Genomic DNA, 15,725 nt, shown 5'->3' with positions numbered 1-15,725 from the left:
TTTTCTTACTGATGTCTAAATTTGTATGTGGTTTATATTTGGTCATTATAACAAGTTTTAAAATGGAATGCAGTGCCTTGCTAAAGTATTTATACTCCTTAAACTTTTTCAGATGTTACGTCACATACTTTGGTGTTTTTCGGTGTATGAAGTAAAAAAAAAAACTGGAAACAAAATAACTTTTAGGTAAACATAGATGTGCAAGATAAATGTGGTGATTAATGTAAACTAAGTTGATTACAGTACACAAAATGAGACTTTTTATCAGAGATTGTTTTAGATTCATAACTTCATAATTTACAAGTCATGAATTACTTTAAAAAGGGAGTGACAATTCTGTTTGAAAACAAAAATAAATCATTAAAAGCAAAATGTTAATATATACAGCAACCAGAATTTATTCGACTTATTCAACATTGACATGACATTACAGAAAAGCGCAGAGGGAAAGCATAGATGAAATTAACCAGTAGACTGTTAATCTAAATTTTCATTTGATAAAGAGTGTACAAAATGGAGCATCTGTGGGCCCTCTACTTTAGTTCTCATTCAAACATTGTTGAGGTCATAGTTTTCTAACAAAACTGGCATGACAACATGCATTTTTTGATACAAGTACAAAAAAAAAAAAGGGATGTTGGTCTCTTTTGTTTAAATATGATCTGAAGAGTGCTGAGGAGGAGGACGGTGGAAACTTCAATCGTCTAGAAAGTCGTCATCGAGGTTAACGTCTGTGGTGTCGATGTCATCCAGCTCCATGTTGTCCAGGTCCACTTCCAACTCATCTAGAGTCTGCAGAGAAACCCAGATGAAATGTTCTTCACTTAAGGTGCCCTATATAAATTGTACTGTATAAATGCGAAATGAAGAGGAGAAAGCCCAACCTTCTCTTTCTCTGACTGTGCGAATGTAAGAGTTTCCTCCTCTTCCTCCTCCTTCTCAACTGCTGCTTCAGGAGTTGCGGGTTTGGGCGGTGAAGGCGTCTCGGAGGCCGCTGGGACCGAGGTGGATTCATCGCTCTCTTTTGTCTGCCAAGGAAGGTGTGATGAATGATCAGAGACAAGAAATTTACAGAGGGCTCGACTTTTAGGCTGCCTAACAGCAGAATCCTATCTTTGCAGATTACAGAGGGAAGACTTGTCATTTTAAGAGAAAACTGTACTGTAAACAAACCTGGGGCACGAAGGGAACAAAAGTGCCTTTGGGTTCGTAACCCTGAGCCTCCTCCAGAATATTTCTGTCTTCATTGGGCTTAAAATAGAAAGAAAGATCATTTTTATTCCATGATTTGCATCCATTTTACCCAGCTCTAAATCATTGCTAGCCCTACAGAGCAAGACACATGGCTTTTTACATTTGTCACCAGCCATTGGACTTACTGTAACAAGTGGATAATCTTTGGCGGGCCTGGAGCTGCCGATGCAGGTCTCTCTCAGGTAATGTTCAGCTGCAAATGCTTCTCTCAGCCCAGGAAACAGGTTTTCATACTCTGTGGGGTCTGCAAGTGATTCAGCAGCCTGCAGTGGAGACAATATAGACAAAAATACAACAAAAATGTCAGCAAAAGGGGTTTAATTTTAGCCATTTAAATTATTTACAAAGATACTGTGGTGGTGACGGATCTGACCTTCTGGTTGACTTTAGCCAAACTCTCCCTCCACAGTTTGACCACACGGGACACCTGGCTGGGCAGGTATGTCCGCGCCAGGAACGCTGCTTCCGGTAGTCTGTTAGTCTTGATGAGAAGCTCCAGACACTGATCCAGTCTGGAAAAGTACATTTTTTTTTAAAAAAGGTGTTACGAAGGCAGCCACTTTTTAAGGTGTGTTGCACAAGTACGCACACACAGATCGAATACTTACTTCCCCTGAAGGAAATACGTCATGAAGGCCACGTTGTTCTTGCCATCCCTTTCTGCCCCTTCGGCCAGCTTGCCCACCATGGTGGCGTTCCCTGAAGCGGTGGCGAGAAGGAGCAGGCCGCCGTAATCCTGAGCGTGGTGCAGACACTCCTGGGCCAAGCCGAATTGGCACTTACTGATAGCCAGCTCGGCTAGCTGCTTCCATTTCTGCTCAGACTACAAAAAGGCCAAAACGACATCTATTAGCAACGGACTTGATGATATCAATTGACATATTCAGAAGAATAGCAATGAATAGGGAAAACTATATAATAATAAGTTTGCTCTTACTTCTGCTTCCACAGCCAGCTGGTAGGCGATCTTCAGCTCCCCCAGTTGTAAAGCCAACTCAAACCTGTGCTCTGGGTCTGTAGATACTGCCAGTGCCTGCTGTTTGAAACCCTGAAGAGACGAGACAAACCAAACCCATCAGGCTATAGGAACACAAAGCTGACTTCATAAAAGAAAAAAAAGGGCTGCAACTAACAAGTATTTCTGTTATAGATCATTCTATCGATGAATCAGATAAAAATAAAAAAATTGGCACAGTCTGCAAATTTTTCACTTAAGCCTTTTTATACAATGTTAAAAATACATTAAAAGATGCAAATAAACAACTAATTCAATTCCTTTTTAAAATAAAAAAGAGACATTTTTAGTGAATGTTTGATCCATTATAGCAAAGGTTGCATCTGCAGCTAAAATACACTTCTAATATCAACATGTTAAAAGCTCAATGCTTTATGCCTCACTTAACATCAATACAATGTACTGCTAATCTGTTGATTCATTTTTGGATGAACCAATTAATACCTGTATAGCAAAAGGTGCCTAATAGGAGATTTTATTTATGCTTTTTTTTTTTTACACAATGTGAACCAGGCCAAGTCAAAATGACACCTGTTCAGGAGTTCTGGCTAGAACATATTTACAATAAGATTTTTTTTTTATATATCTTAAATGCGAAATGTATATTGCTGTACAGTTTTGGCTTAATTACTACTCTGACTATGTTGTTCTTACATCAAATGACCTTTTGAGTCTGTATTCTCCAGTTAACGATTAATCGATTACTAAATTAGTTGGCGATTATTTAAATAATTAAGTCATCACAATTAATCTGGTGAATCGTTTCAGCCCTACGTAAGAACGGGAGGGGAACACTTAAGTGTGTAAAATGAACCCAGTTATCTGTAAGACTTGTGAAAAGCATTCTAAGGACTAAATTATTTTTATAACACATTTATTACAACAGTTTTTTTTCCTGTTTGCTAAACTTTTACTCCATATGCAAAAAATAGCAGGAGTGTTTCTCACCAGCAAACACCTGAATAAAAATAAATTTGCCCTGACTGAATCATCTTACCTGTTTCTCCAGGAAATGTGCAACCCTGGTCCGTTGCTCTTTGGGGATGGTAGGCAGCACCTTGTCTGCCATTCCAAAGTCTCTTCTCATCACAGCAGTCTGATACTCCAGGACAGAAACCAGCAGAGAGTAGCTGACAATGTTGAGCTCTTTGTCTCCAAGGTAAAGACGGTCGTCCTTTGGGATGTAACCCAGCAGATACATGGTCCTGCAGGGAGAAAAAACAAGAGTGATGAAGACGTCTGGATCATTCATGGCAGGGGTAAAAGTATATTTTTGTATTGTCCCATCCCAAGACGACCAAATGTAAGCAATCAGTCCCACCTGTCCAGATGTGCAATAGTCACAATTTCTCCTCCTACATAGTAGTTGAGTCTGTTTACAGAACTGGTGTAGATGAAGCAGTCTCCAACCCAAAGGCCAGTCTTCACGATCTCCTGGATCTCTCCCAGGACCTGGGCACATATCAACACAAATTAATGTTACACGTTTATAATAAAAATTTTGAATTATTACAAAGTTTAATATATGATGTATCAGGCAAAATAGGATAAGGTTTTTAAAAAAAAAAAATTTCCTCTGATATTGTCTTATTTTTGTACATTCTTGTTATAAAAAAAAGCTTTCTATCAAAAGATTTTGCATAAGAATAAAAATCCAAAGATCTTCATTCTAAATACAAACAATAATTGAAATACTTTGCAACCCAAAGGGCAAAAATCTAACACAAAAAATATATATATTGTAGTTGTAATTTAAGCAGGTTCGTTTACTTGAAAACTCTAGAGATTGTCTCTTCTGTAGACCACATGGTCACAATGTAAACAGTAGAAACAGCAGCAATAAACAGTGATTTAGGCAATCTGTCACAGACAGTAAACTAAATGTTCCATAAAAGGAAATTCATTCAAATACTGACCTCAAAGGCGTCTTCAATCCCATCCTCTGTTACGCTCTCATTGTTTTCCTGAGAAGCGGCTACTTTTTCTGCCATGTAACGGAGAATGAAGAAGGATTCCTCTGTAGCAATGCAGACCAATTCACCAGAGTCTGACCAAAAGATCTAGATAAAATATGAAAGAGGAGAAGGAAAAGATTAAAAGAACACATTTGAAGAGGACTCATGGAGAACAGCCTACGGTAGGGCTTTATTCAGGGTTTCTGCAAGCTTTAGTTAAATTTTAGATCTATATGAATCACAAAAGAATGTGTGCAAACTAACCTAATAATTGCATTTATAATGTTTGATAACATCAGAAAATATCGAGGTTAATTCCCCAAATAAGCGACAAAAAGCAGGTTTTAGGAGCAGACTTATTTTAGGTAAAGAGTGAATTTCTGGGTCTTCTGGTTTTAGTATGAATAACCCAGATTTATCAGCCAGCACTCCAATAAATAGAACAAAGAAATGTTCCAAGTATATTTCTAAAAAAGGATAAATACGTAAAATAACCAGTAGAAACATGAAAAACACATGGGAAGAAGAGTAATTTTGGAATTATGTGGATAATATGAATTTATCTAAGCATAATATTGAGCTAACGACTTTAAAGACCCTGCAGAAACACTGTTATTATGCAATGCAAACATTAACGTTTGAAAAATGTCCAAATAGGGAAAATCCAGGAAGCAAATGGCTTACGTGCTTGGGCTGGATCTCAATGCGGCGAGTTAGCTCCGTGTTCTCCCAGTCATAAAATGCCAGGCCGTTCACAGACCTCACCCCGAGTAAGAAACCCCCGTAGATCCCTGAAAAGCCAACACATTCAATGAGTCAAATCTATTTATTTGCTTCCAAAACCACAAATTTGGCAAGAAACAGTGAGTGGATTACCTTCTGCACCAAAGTCGGGTTTAAAGGATTTCTTTTCTTTAAAGTTTTTGAAGATTTTGACAATACTGTTGCTTTCTCTGATGGCATATCTGTTACAAAGCACACATGTCATTGGATGGTTGTTAATAGCTATGCAGTGAAAATAATATCTCAACGTTTACTGTTCAAACTGTGAAAACTCACTCGGATGAGTCGTGGGCCCAGACGAACTCTTGAGCTGAACCGAAGCTCTTGTTCCTCAGAGCCATAGCGGTATAGATGATATACTCCCCATCGCCACATACCACAACAAACCTGGTAACAAACAAATTAGTAACATATGATTACAAATATTTTCTCTTCCATTCAGCACTTTTACCAAAACCACAAGAAGCTGTTTCATACCGTCCATTCGGGTTATGCTGGATGGTTTGAGGGTAAATCTCACAGCTGCCCATATCTTTGACAGCCAGCGGCAGTCTCTCTCCATCCTTGATTTCAGCTTCACCCATGGCCTTCAGGTTGGCTTGCTGTATTTCACTGTGTTTAGCCCAGATGATCTTTCCATTGGTGTCCATAGACATGGCTGGCTCCTCCCGACCAACCTAACCAAAATATTAACAAGGTACTTTAGAATTGTTACTTTTAATTTTTACTACTACTAATAATAATAAATTTTTTTTAAAAATTACAGTTTTCTCTAACCAACTTTTCCATTCACTCACTTTGATGATGATGCTGCCTTCGTCATATCCCAGTGCCACATTGTTGGAGCCTCTAAGACCACACACACACCACACACGCTCCATGCCATAGTTGAGTGTGCTTTCCAGGCGGTATGTGCTGGAGTGCCAGATTCGCACAGTACCTTGAGGAAGAGAGGAAGAAAGAAATAAAAAAAGAAATGTTAATCAATGATTAATTGGTCAACGTTAGAAATACGGGTATCGGTGTGTGAGGCTGAGCGGGATTTCTGCGCACCATCCTCGGATCCTGTGATAATTATGGGCAGCTCAGGGTGGAAGCTGACACAGGACACATTCTGGGCGTGGCCCTCCAGAGTCTGAACACAGGTCTTGTTCTGCAACAAGTAGAAATATTAATATAAAGAAAAGACATGTAAAGAAACAGAATTTTTGAGCATCGTACGTTGAAATTTTTGTGAAAAAAATAAAGTAAACATTTTTTAATAAAAACACACACTAAAACGATTGATAAGTTTTCTAACCTGGTAATCCCAAATCTTGACCTGGCGGTCATCTGCACCTGAAATCAGGTAGGGCTTGTCTCCTCCGCTGTAGTAGTCGATGCAGTTCACTCCTTTCTCATGACCCTCCAAAGTGAAGTTGGGAGAAGAAGAGCCCAGCTGCCAAACCTGTGCAAGACAAGAATGTGCTAAATCTTTACAAAGTGCTCCCTAGCAGATGGTGAAATGCAATCTGATCTGGTGCGTCATAACACATTCAACAATAAGGTGTAATAAGCATATGTTTTAGAGATGCGCAAATAAATAGGCCAAAGATCAGAAAGACGCTTTCTCTTTGATTGGTTCTGATTGATACTTAAAAAAATGGTAAAATAATTGTTTCTCCTATTCATTAAATATTTCAAAACTACAAACTCTCACTATGTTTACTCATTAAAGACATAAACTAACTGTAGGTACTTTGATGCACTGTTGAGATAAAAAAGAGAATAAAATAATAATAATAATAATGAGTAATATTATGCATTCATACAAAATTTTGAATTATCTTGTAAATCTCTTGTTTTGTTGGAATCAAAACTAAAACCACCTAATCTGTCAAGATGGGAATTGGGAGGTCTGCAAGTCCCCCCCCAAAAAACGAAATCTGATTAGTGCAGATTAGTGCAGTTATGTTTACATCAAATACTTCAGAAGCATTTCAGATAGGCATTGGATGTCATTATCAGCATAAAACATAGATTAGAAACACAACTACAGTGACAGCAAATGTGACAACTTGCTCGTTGCGAGACACCCACCTTAATCGTTCTGTCCAATGAGGCGCTGGCAAACTGGTTGTTGTCCTTGGGGTTGATGACAATCTGCATAACATAATGAGTGTGACCCTCAAACACTTGGCTGCACGTCCACTTCTTTTCCCAGTCCCACAGCTTGATCAGCATATCATCTGCACAGACACAAAAACACAATCATCCTCATGTGCACCAAAATATACACAGAAGAAGCCTATAGTGTGTCTTAGTCAATAGCCTACCGCTGCTGGTTAAGATGTACGGCTGGGTTGGATGAACAGCAATGCAACGGATATAGTCAGAATGGGCCTCAAACATATGGACCCTCTCCAAGGTGTTGTAGTTAAACACACGGATCTGCATGTCATCCTGTCAGGACAGAAAATAAGCATGAAACCATCAATTAATGCACAGAATGATGTGGAATAATTACTATCCACTTTTGCTGATGTGAATAAACAAATAAACATGTTACTCACTGCTCCTGTGATGACCCAGTTCTTCCTGGCCACAAACTTGGACGCTCTGACAGGCAGGTCACACACCTCAAAAGTCTTGACCAGAGTCTAAAAATACACACAGAGGTTAATGAACATAGAATGCAATGTTATCCCCTTTGTCTCCAACACAAATGCGACAATTATTAAGAGCAACATTTTTACTATCAGGATGCACCATCATTATCATTGCATTACTCAAAAAGTGCATCTTTTTGTGCAACCCGACTCGCTGATTTCTCTTTAAATCGTTTTCATACCTGCGTTTCGTGGTTCCATACGCAGACGCTGCCGTTGTAGAGACTGGCCAGCATCCATGGCTCGGTTGGGTGAAGATCTACACTTTTTACTCGGTCCGATCGGGCTGTTAGCCTCCTCTTAATGTCCAGCCTCAGAGGCTTTACAGATAAAAACAACAGAGTGTTTCCACGCTGAGAAAACTCGCTATACAGCTAAGAACCGAAATGTGATTTATATCAACAGTTAGCGGCTAACGCTGAACATGAAGGATTTTACGCGACATAAATGATTTAATATATATATGAGATGAAAAATACGACACCTAACTCAACCAAGAAAGGTTTAACATTTAAGGCCGAGGAACCAATTAAGCCTAAACATTTTTTGTAACGTTACCTCATATTACCTGAAGCTCTTTAGCCGCTAAGCTAACTCCAAGAGACTATTTCCATTTGACATTTCCTCACCATTTTTAAAGTTAATCGAGTACCTCAGCTGAAATATATCGAAACAATATAAGTACAAAAGCCTTTAAAATGTATCTTACCATGTTTTAACCCCGTGTTATCGCAGTCTGATTGAATAAAAACGTTGCTATCACTTCGGTCGGGGGGTTACAATTACAGAGAGCAGTGCATTGGATACTGACGTGGAACTTCCTGGAAGAAAATCTCGCGAGAATCCTGTTCTGTAAATGGTGACGTGACATGAAGGGTTTTTAAATGACGGTGCCACAGTGGCAAAAATGACTGATGTTAGTTCTCTAAGCATCAATATTGTTACATGTGTTAAGGAAATATGGATATTGTTGAGTGTTTAATATGGCTAATCTCATGCCATGTGCGTTTAAGAGATAAACATTCCTATCTGGACAAATGTTAAGCAGAGATAAACATTCTCCTGGCAGGGCTGTAACTTAGAGCAGCCACAAAACACTATTCTCTTGAAAGGCTTTAAATTAGCAGGCCATAAATAATATCTTCCCCTGCCTAGAGGTCGGAGGTTGGGGGTTTCCCAGGGGCTCTGAGCTGCAACTGGAGTTGATCACAGATTTCGAATCTTGGAAACATCTATGTTTAATTTCGGATACACCTTTTAAATAGTGTTCGTGATAAGGCAAGGATTCAAATCTTGGGAGATGCGGAGTCCAAAGGAGTAAAATAGGTTTTGTGAAATTAACTTATAACTTTAACAACTAAAATGACTCTTAAGTTTTGTCATTAAAACTTAGGGGAAGGTTTACGTTTTTCCAAGGTGGCTCTCGGTTGGTCAACAGGAGGAACGCCTTCGTTGCATATATTAAAATACGGAAACACCTCTTTGGTATAAGATGACGTGTAAAGAGAAAGAGAGAGAGTTTTTTCCATTTTTCTCCACGTGGGCGCCTTTGTCTGTCTCTGTGTTGTGTGTTTGTCTGTTTTCCCTTGTGTGTCTGTTATTTTGTGATAAAATGCATATCTCTGTACCTCTGCAGCTTTGTTAACTGATTCATGCGTTGCTTTGTATGAATTAAACTCTGTGATCTGTGACGTCAACACGCTTTGTTGTTGTTTCGTTTTAGCAGCACGCCGTCGCTGCACGTTGCCCACGGAGAGCGTCACTCGCCAAGGACTCGGGAGAGAAAAGAGGAAAGAGCCAAAACTTTTTGTCCAAAGCTAGCATTAAACTACCTCTTTTTTAATACATGACATATTTGTATCATATTGCATTCGATATTATTGCATTGAAACACCAGTCATTCATAAGTTTATACATTTACTACAGTCTATTATCAAAAAATGTTGACCTGGGTAAACACAAGCTTATGTATGGTAGAGGCAGAGAAAACCAGGTATGCCAGCTTATGCTTTTAAAAGAATTCAAATTTTGCTCGAGACAGACCAGCTGAATGTTTTATCTGTGTTCGGGACAAGTCAATCATATGGTCCCTACATCCATGGCATTCTGTAACTAGCCGAAAATGCATTAATATTTACGACACTGTTAAACCGTAACTCTGCTGGGACAAGAACACATGTGCTTTATTAAAGATGAGATTTAGATTGAGTTTTCCAGTTGAAAAAACTGCAAGCCAATACCATGTATAAAAGAACTTCATGCTTCATCAGACTTCTTTTTGTGGTGGTAATCTTTCTTTCCCAAAGTCCTTTGGAACCTTCTTAGAGTGCAAAGTATCATATACTCTTTGAAAAAAATTTAAGATTTTAAGCTAAAATCTGCTACCCCCTGACTGAAAACCAAAGGGCATGATGAGGGTCTTGCAACAGGATGATGATCTAAAATGGTTGGGAAAAAGCTAACCTTTTTCAGTGGTCATTTTACACCTAAATCTTTTAAAAACTGGAATCCTTTATGTTAGGGCATCCATGGCTCTACCATGGAGAGTCAATGAGGAAAAACCAGTGTCTCTGGATGAACTGGAGAAATTGTGTAAAGAGGAATAGTCAAGGAATCCACTCTCTGTCATTTGTACAAAATGTGTTATGATCCAACCTTCTGATTTGCTAAAGGGAAAGAAAAAGAGATGGACTTCATTTATTTATTTAGCTAGTTATTTTTGATATCTATTTTTTGCAAATAATTGTACTCAAGTGAAAGGTTGATTTCTTTTTCATATTTTGCTAAGTGTACGAATTTATGTTAAGGGCTTCTACTCATCTGTACTTACAGTGATTTGTAATGTTGTGTAAGCATTTCTGGTTCAGTAAAGGGTCAACTAATTACGGCAAAATAATCCTGCATGATACAGTTTAGAACACAGGAAATTCATTGTTTGCTGGACAATCTGATTAGAGAAAAGCTTAAAGGTGGACCACTTGTTCAGCTTTCTTGTCCAACTGAGCTGCTGCAAAATCTCTGACGTTGGATTAAAATTGGGAAACTTTGCACACTTTAGAGATGAAATAAGTGATGTTAAAAGGGAATAAAAAGTAGCAGCATAAGGGGACTTGTGCTATAAAACTGAGTATGCAACGTTTAGAAAGGACATTTTATGGAGGCTAAATTTAAAGGTGCCCATGGCGTCATACTTTGTTTTGACCCCAGCCTCACATCATCATCTTTATTAGCCTAAAAAAACAGAAAGAAAAGTCAGTGGCCCTCTGGGGAACCATAAATACACATATCCTACAGGTCAAATCGTGGCAACTTGAGAAAGCGCATGAAACCACGGGAGGCAGAAAAACAGTGCGAGAAGCAAAAGCAGCAACGAACGAACAAAGAGATTCTGGCACAAACTGGAGAAAATTGTGTTGGCAATGCAAACAGCGAGCTACAATGCCTACTCATCTGGAGCCCAGTGTGGGCAGAGTGATTGCCTCTTACTGTATTTACATAATCTGACTGTGTAGCTGGAGACATCTTCTGTTCTGACAACTGTTTACTTCAGTCTCAGACCAAGAAAATGATGGAATATAGTCAAACTTTACTTTAACATGCGGTTTGATACTTTTATTACCTTTTTATTTCCAATAGCTCATTCTTCTTGGTAATGATACGTGTGATCCCACTTTTTTCTTGTCTACAAAGTTCTGAGTGTTGAGAAAACACATAGATTCACTGAGATCTCTCAACCTCTTATGTGCCATCTGGACCCTCTTCCTGCTCTGGTGGTTTTATCATGTTTATACAGTGAATATATAGAAAACTGGAAGAAAACATTTCAGAGGCTGCAAAAGAGTTGGACGGCAAGTTGGGCCTGAAAATCAAAATCTATCCTCAGTGAATTTTTGTATATTTATTTGTTATGGTTTATAGTGGATTTTGACACCAGGAAAGAACATGGAAAAAAATCAGAAAGCCAATTTTTTAAAATAGATTTTCTTTTTCTAATTGTGTCAACCATTAAAGGCAAATTTGAATGAATAAATGGACGAATGACTCATGTAGCGAGTTCTGTGCACCTCGGCAAATTTCTCATTTCAGTTTTGCTAACGTTTTGCATCTTTCTGCTACTGCAGGCACAGAGCAAACCTCTTTGTCCCAATGGTCATTAAGAATAGAAGAACATTTCTGGTTCTAGAAAAACTGCTAGCACACCTTCTGAAACAAACAGACTGATCTGCAGCAATCCATTGTTTGTTCTCATGTAGTGTTTTATATTTTTAATACTGATTTAAACATTTTGGCGTAAAAGCTCTGACTTTTACTTGACCTTTGAGTTGAAGCATTTCACTAGATAGATATGTAACATGACCTGGGGACACATGCATAATTTGATTTAGTGTCGTGGCCCCCAGCTCTGGACATTGGTCAAATCTGCAGGATGGTGGCTAATAAGATTTGCAGATTGGAGATCATGACACAGGGTTCCAGACACAGAAATTTACACGTGACACTGTTGAGAGGTGCTTCATTTATTGATTAACTCCTATTAATATCAGCTGTACACTCAAATAATTTCAGAGAAATACCTTCTGTGCACCGCATCTCATCTGATTCTCATTCTGGGGACTGATTTGATTGTATAAGGAAGACCAGAGCAATTTGGTCCACTCAGATATCATCAGTTTACAGCAAAAACAGTTTGTTAAAGATCTTCCTCATTTCCACTAAACTTTTTCTCAACCTGGCTCAACTTTCAGATCGGCTACAGCTAGCAGTGTGCAAATGTTCAGCTCATCTAAACCTGCTCATCAAAGCATCTGCCCTGAGACAATAATACAGTGTTACTTCATTGTTTCGTGCCTCCCTGGCTTGACAACTAAGGCAACAATTCAAATTGAATACAATAAGAAAGTAATTGTGAAAACAATGTGGGTAGTAGCAGGGTCAAAGTATGCTGGATGTTGCTGGGTATGGTGAATCTGGTGTGTCTTTTTGAGCCAGTTTCTATTGGATCACTCTGTGTTGGTGAATAAGGCCAGTTTAGGTTTTCTTGAAAACCTGCTTGCAAACAGCACCTCCAGCTCTCAGCTCCTGCAGAAGAAAAAGAAAAAAGAAAAAAGAACAGCAGTATTTATAGATTTACCGACAAGAGACGAAGTTTCCCAGTGACAATGTCGGCTTGATGGGAATTTCACAATAAGTTCATCATTAACCCACATTAAGCCCCATGCTTTTGAATTGGTGCAGTGGCTGCAAAAGATATTGATATTATTGATAAAATGTAGAAGTTAGAACGGCAGCCCAAAACATAAAAACCCCCACTTGAAATAGATATTGTAGTATTATTTGGTCTACGCTAGTTCCACAGAATCCACATAATTTTTCCATATAACCTTGTCAAAACCCTCGATTAATGTGGCATAAAGACACAAGACAAATAGAATAATTTTTAACTCATAATAATTTTTCTAACACATAGTTTATCCTGTACAAATCAAACTTAAAAACAAACCATCTATTATATTTATTAAAAAGTATTTGTAAAAATAAATTTTATATTTTCTTGCCATTAGGCCGTGCATTTCCTTTACTTTCTAATAAATCTAGATTTTCAATCAAAAAATAAATGTCCTTTCTTCTTGTAAAAGAATTATGTTTTAGCTATAATCTTAAACCAAATAAATAAATAAAATGAGGGGTTTTTAAAATGTATAATGTTGGCAGTTTTAACACTATTTGATCCACGTTAGAGCATTCAAACAAATGCAGCCATTTTTCTGAAAAACCAACAGAAAATTTTTTATTTCCACTTAGTGACTAAAAATATTATTTAAATAAATCAATAAATATCGTCTACTACCGTTTGCTCAAACATGCAATATATTTTCAGTCACCAGAGGTCACTGTTGCCCTGAAATCAGCCGCTCCTCAAAACATTGGGAGAAATCCTGTAATGCCTAATTTCATGGCCGCAGCCTGAAAACATCTGCTGGCATCACAAACCAAATAATTTGGGAAATTAGTCTTACTATGTTTTCATAGCAGTAATCACACTGGATAAAATCTTATATTGTCGAGCTAATGAAACGGTAATTCGCTTGCCATTACTTGCGATTAGGCTTTTGAATGATTTTTAAAAACTGCAAATACATCAGAATATTAAGAATTTGCTACGCGTGCATAATTGTATTGATCTTGTTGCAAGTCAGTTTAAGGGAAATATATTCAGGAGGCGTAGAGCTGGTTGGCTGATTCAAACTGGAGCCACACATGAAGAGATATATGCGTTTCACATACTGTGCTGAGAGCCATTCTTGATCTGGATTAAAGTGTCTAAATTGCTTCGATTAATATTCATGCCAGGAGCCGCTGTTTTCTCACCAGATGAAGCTCATTTCCCTGCACCCACTGGGTCCATCCTCTTCCTTCTACCTCTCCCTTCTGAACACACACCAGTTTGTCTCCCTCCCAGGTGACGGTGGTCTGTCAGGAGCCACAGAGAAGGAGGGAAAAGGTCAATAAAAATAAAAATAAGCGTTACTTACAGATGCATTTCAAAAAGATACATACAAGTAGAACGATAAAATAACCAGAATAGGCGGGGGAAAAATAGCTGAAATTGTGGAAGTTATGGAAGCAGGTAAAATAAATGGTGAATTAAGCTTTAAATTAAAAAAAAGCTAAAGAATGTACTTTAACAGCTGATTACAAATAGAGTATCTAAACGACCCCCCCTTCCATCGGACGTCCATAAATTAAACACCAGTCTCCCTTGTTCCCCGTTTTCCAATTATTCCCACACACGTGAATCTCTCTTGAACAGAGAGTTTATCTGTAATCAGCCCATCAGTATACAAACCCCTCTTTCAATGGGATCGCAGGCTAATCTTTGATCCTATTCAGCATTCAGAAACACAGTCTAGTTAAATAAGTCCTGACTTTGACGCTGCCCGTTCCAGCGCTTTTCCCCTGCATTGCCAGGCCGTCGGTCTTCATTACATCCAGTCACGGAGGAGACTGCTTAAAAAAAAAAAAAAAGTCTACGGAGGAAGTTTTGGAGTGGGAGGAAAAGTTGTGTAAAAAAAAAACCGACCAGCTCTCACCACACCATCTGCTCATTAAACTGCAGTCTGCAGAGGGGTGGTGGGGTGGGCTCCTGCTAAATCATCCCACAGATCACAGATTGCTGCACCCGAGTCTATCCGCGCCACAGGCATCCACACATTTTTTTTTTCTTTTTTAGTACCTAATGCAACCACCAGCAGGTTGTGATGCGCCACTGGTGGTGCTCCACACAAATCCTCTCACCATGCATTTTCTGTCATCGACTCCGGAAAGATCCTCCTCAAACTCCTTGCCCACGTGGAAGTCCATGTTGTAGTTCTTGAAGGTACTGAGGGTCTTGATCATCATGTGGTCCCCGTTTTGAACGATGTCCTTGTCGGGTTTCAGTAAAAGGGCAATTTTTCTGATGGCAATATTTACATCTGCAACAATATGCATTGCAATGCTAATTAGTAAGTGGGAGGAGGGAGAAACTATAGCTTCTGATCTGTTACAGAAAGTTGAGGGTTTTTTTTTTTATGAATATATGCTGGCCTGATGTGAACTCACCGAGAGCCTTCATGTACTCCTCGAAGTTGTCATTGGAAATCATTTTCCAGTATCCATTCATGTCGACGGGCATTTCGACTGCGTCTCTGCGGCTCTTCAGAAAGGCTGGCCGGGGCAGATCCGCCGCGCTGTGCTCGGCCGCTGGAGAGGAGAGTGAAGGAAACGCTGCTAAAAGTCCCAATTTGAACCAAAACTCCCTCTAATCCGATTACCTGCCGGCTCTAATTTTTTTTAATTGAAATTATCGTTCGCACCGCCCTCTTCACCTCCCACAGCCGATAATCCGTATAATGTCTCAATCCCCTCAGCATACAGTAGGGAACTTGACGCTTGCAGATAGAAAATAGTATATATATAAAAAAATACACAAAGACTTCTGTGCTTTATGATGATCCAGGCTTGCTTGTCTATGTGGGATTAGAATAAAAACACACTGATTTTACACGCTGTTCCATTTTTGGAGCATAT

The 15,725-nt window shown here is 38.8% G+C and overlaps 2 protein-coding genes across 2 annotated transcripts; both read right to left on the bottom strand.

The window, feature by feature from the left end:
• Positions 1–374: 374 nt before the first annotated feature.
• copb2 (COPI coat complex subunit beta 2) lies at positions 375–8,496 on the bottom strand. The gene is made up of 22 exons (XM_028020906.1): positions 8,365–8,496; positions 7,838–7,975; positions 7,560–7,646; positions 7,323–7,449; positions 7,087–7,235; positions 6,308–6,454; positions 6,061–6,160; positions 5,805–5,947; positions 5,485–5,684; positions 5,284–5,394; positions 5,101–5,189; positions 4,909–5,015; positions 4,186–4,329; positions 3,591–3,721; positions 3,267–3,474; positions 2,192–2,302; positions 1,863–2,077; positions 1,628–1,766; positions 1,380–1,517; positions 1,174–1,251; positions 885–1,028; positions 375–792 (listed from the first exon to the last, which is right to left on the bottom strand). The coding sequence occupies exons 1-22, from the start codon at positions 8,365–8,367 to the stop codon at positions 697–699; spliced, it is 2,805 nt and encodes a 934-aa protein (XP_027876707.1). The 5' UTR covers positions 8,368–8,496; the 3' UTR covers positions 375–696.
• A 3,660-nt stretch (positions 8,497–12,156) lies between these two features.
• Positions 12,157–15,438, bottom strand: LOC114147205 (retinol-binding protein 1). Its single transcript, XM_028021799.1, has 4 exons — positions 15,258–15,438; positions 14,952–15,130; positions 14,025–14,126; positions 12,157–12,734 (listed from the first exon to the last, which is right to left on the bottom strand). Exons 1-4 carry the CDS (start codon positions 15,328–15,330, stop codon positions 12,684–12,686), a joined length of 405 nt encoding a protein of 134 aa, XP_027877600.1. The 5' UTR covers positions 15,331–15,438; the 3' UTR covers positions 12,157–12,683.
• Positions 15,439–15,725: the final 287 nt, after the last annotated feature.

The sequence above is a fragment of the Xiphophorus couchianus genome, chromosome 6, assembly GCF_001444195.1.
Source record: "Xiphophorus couchianus chromosome 6, X_couchianus-1.0, whole genome shotgun sequence".
NCBI classification, from domain to species: domain Eukaryota; kingdom Metazoa; phylum Chordata; class Actinopteri; order Cyprinodontiformes; family Poeciliidae; genus Xiphophorus; species Xiphophorus couchianus.
This window is presented reverse-complemented; position numbering and strand designations above follow the sequence as displayed.

Coding starts and splice junctions, on each gene's coding strand:
- LOC114147205 (XM_028021799.1), bottom strand. CDS start 15,330: ATGCCCGTCGACATGAATGGATACTGGAAAATGATTTCCAATGACAAC. Junction 14,127..14,951: donor TCGATGACAGAAAATGCATG/GTGAGAGGATTT, acceptor GGCTCCTGACAG/ACCACCGTCACCTGGGAGGG. Junction 12,735..14,024: donor AGGGAAATGAGCTTCATCTG/GTGAGAAAACAG, acceptor TTTCTTCTGCAG/GAGCTGAGAGCTGGAGGTGC.
- copb2 (XM_028020906.1), bottom strand. Junction 5,948..6,060: donor TATCACAGGATCCGAGGATG/GTGCGCAGAAAT, acceptor CTCTTCCTCAAG/GTACTGTGCGAATCTGGCAC. Junction 4,330..4,908: donor TTGAGATCCAGCCCAAGCAC/GTAAGCCATTTG, acceptor TATTTTATCTAG/ATCTTTTGGTCAGACTCTGG.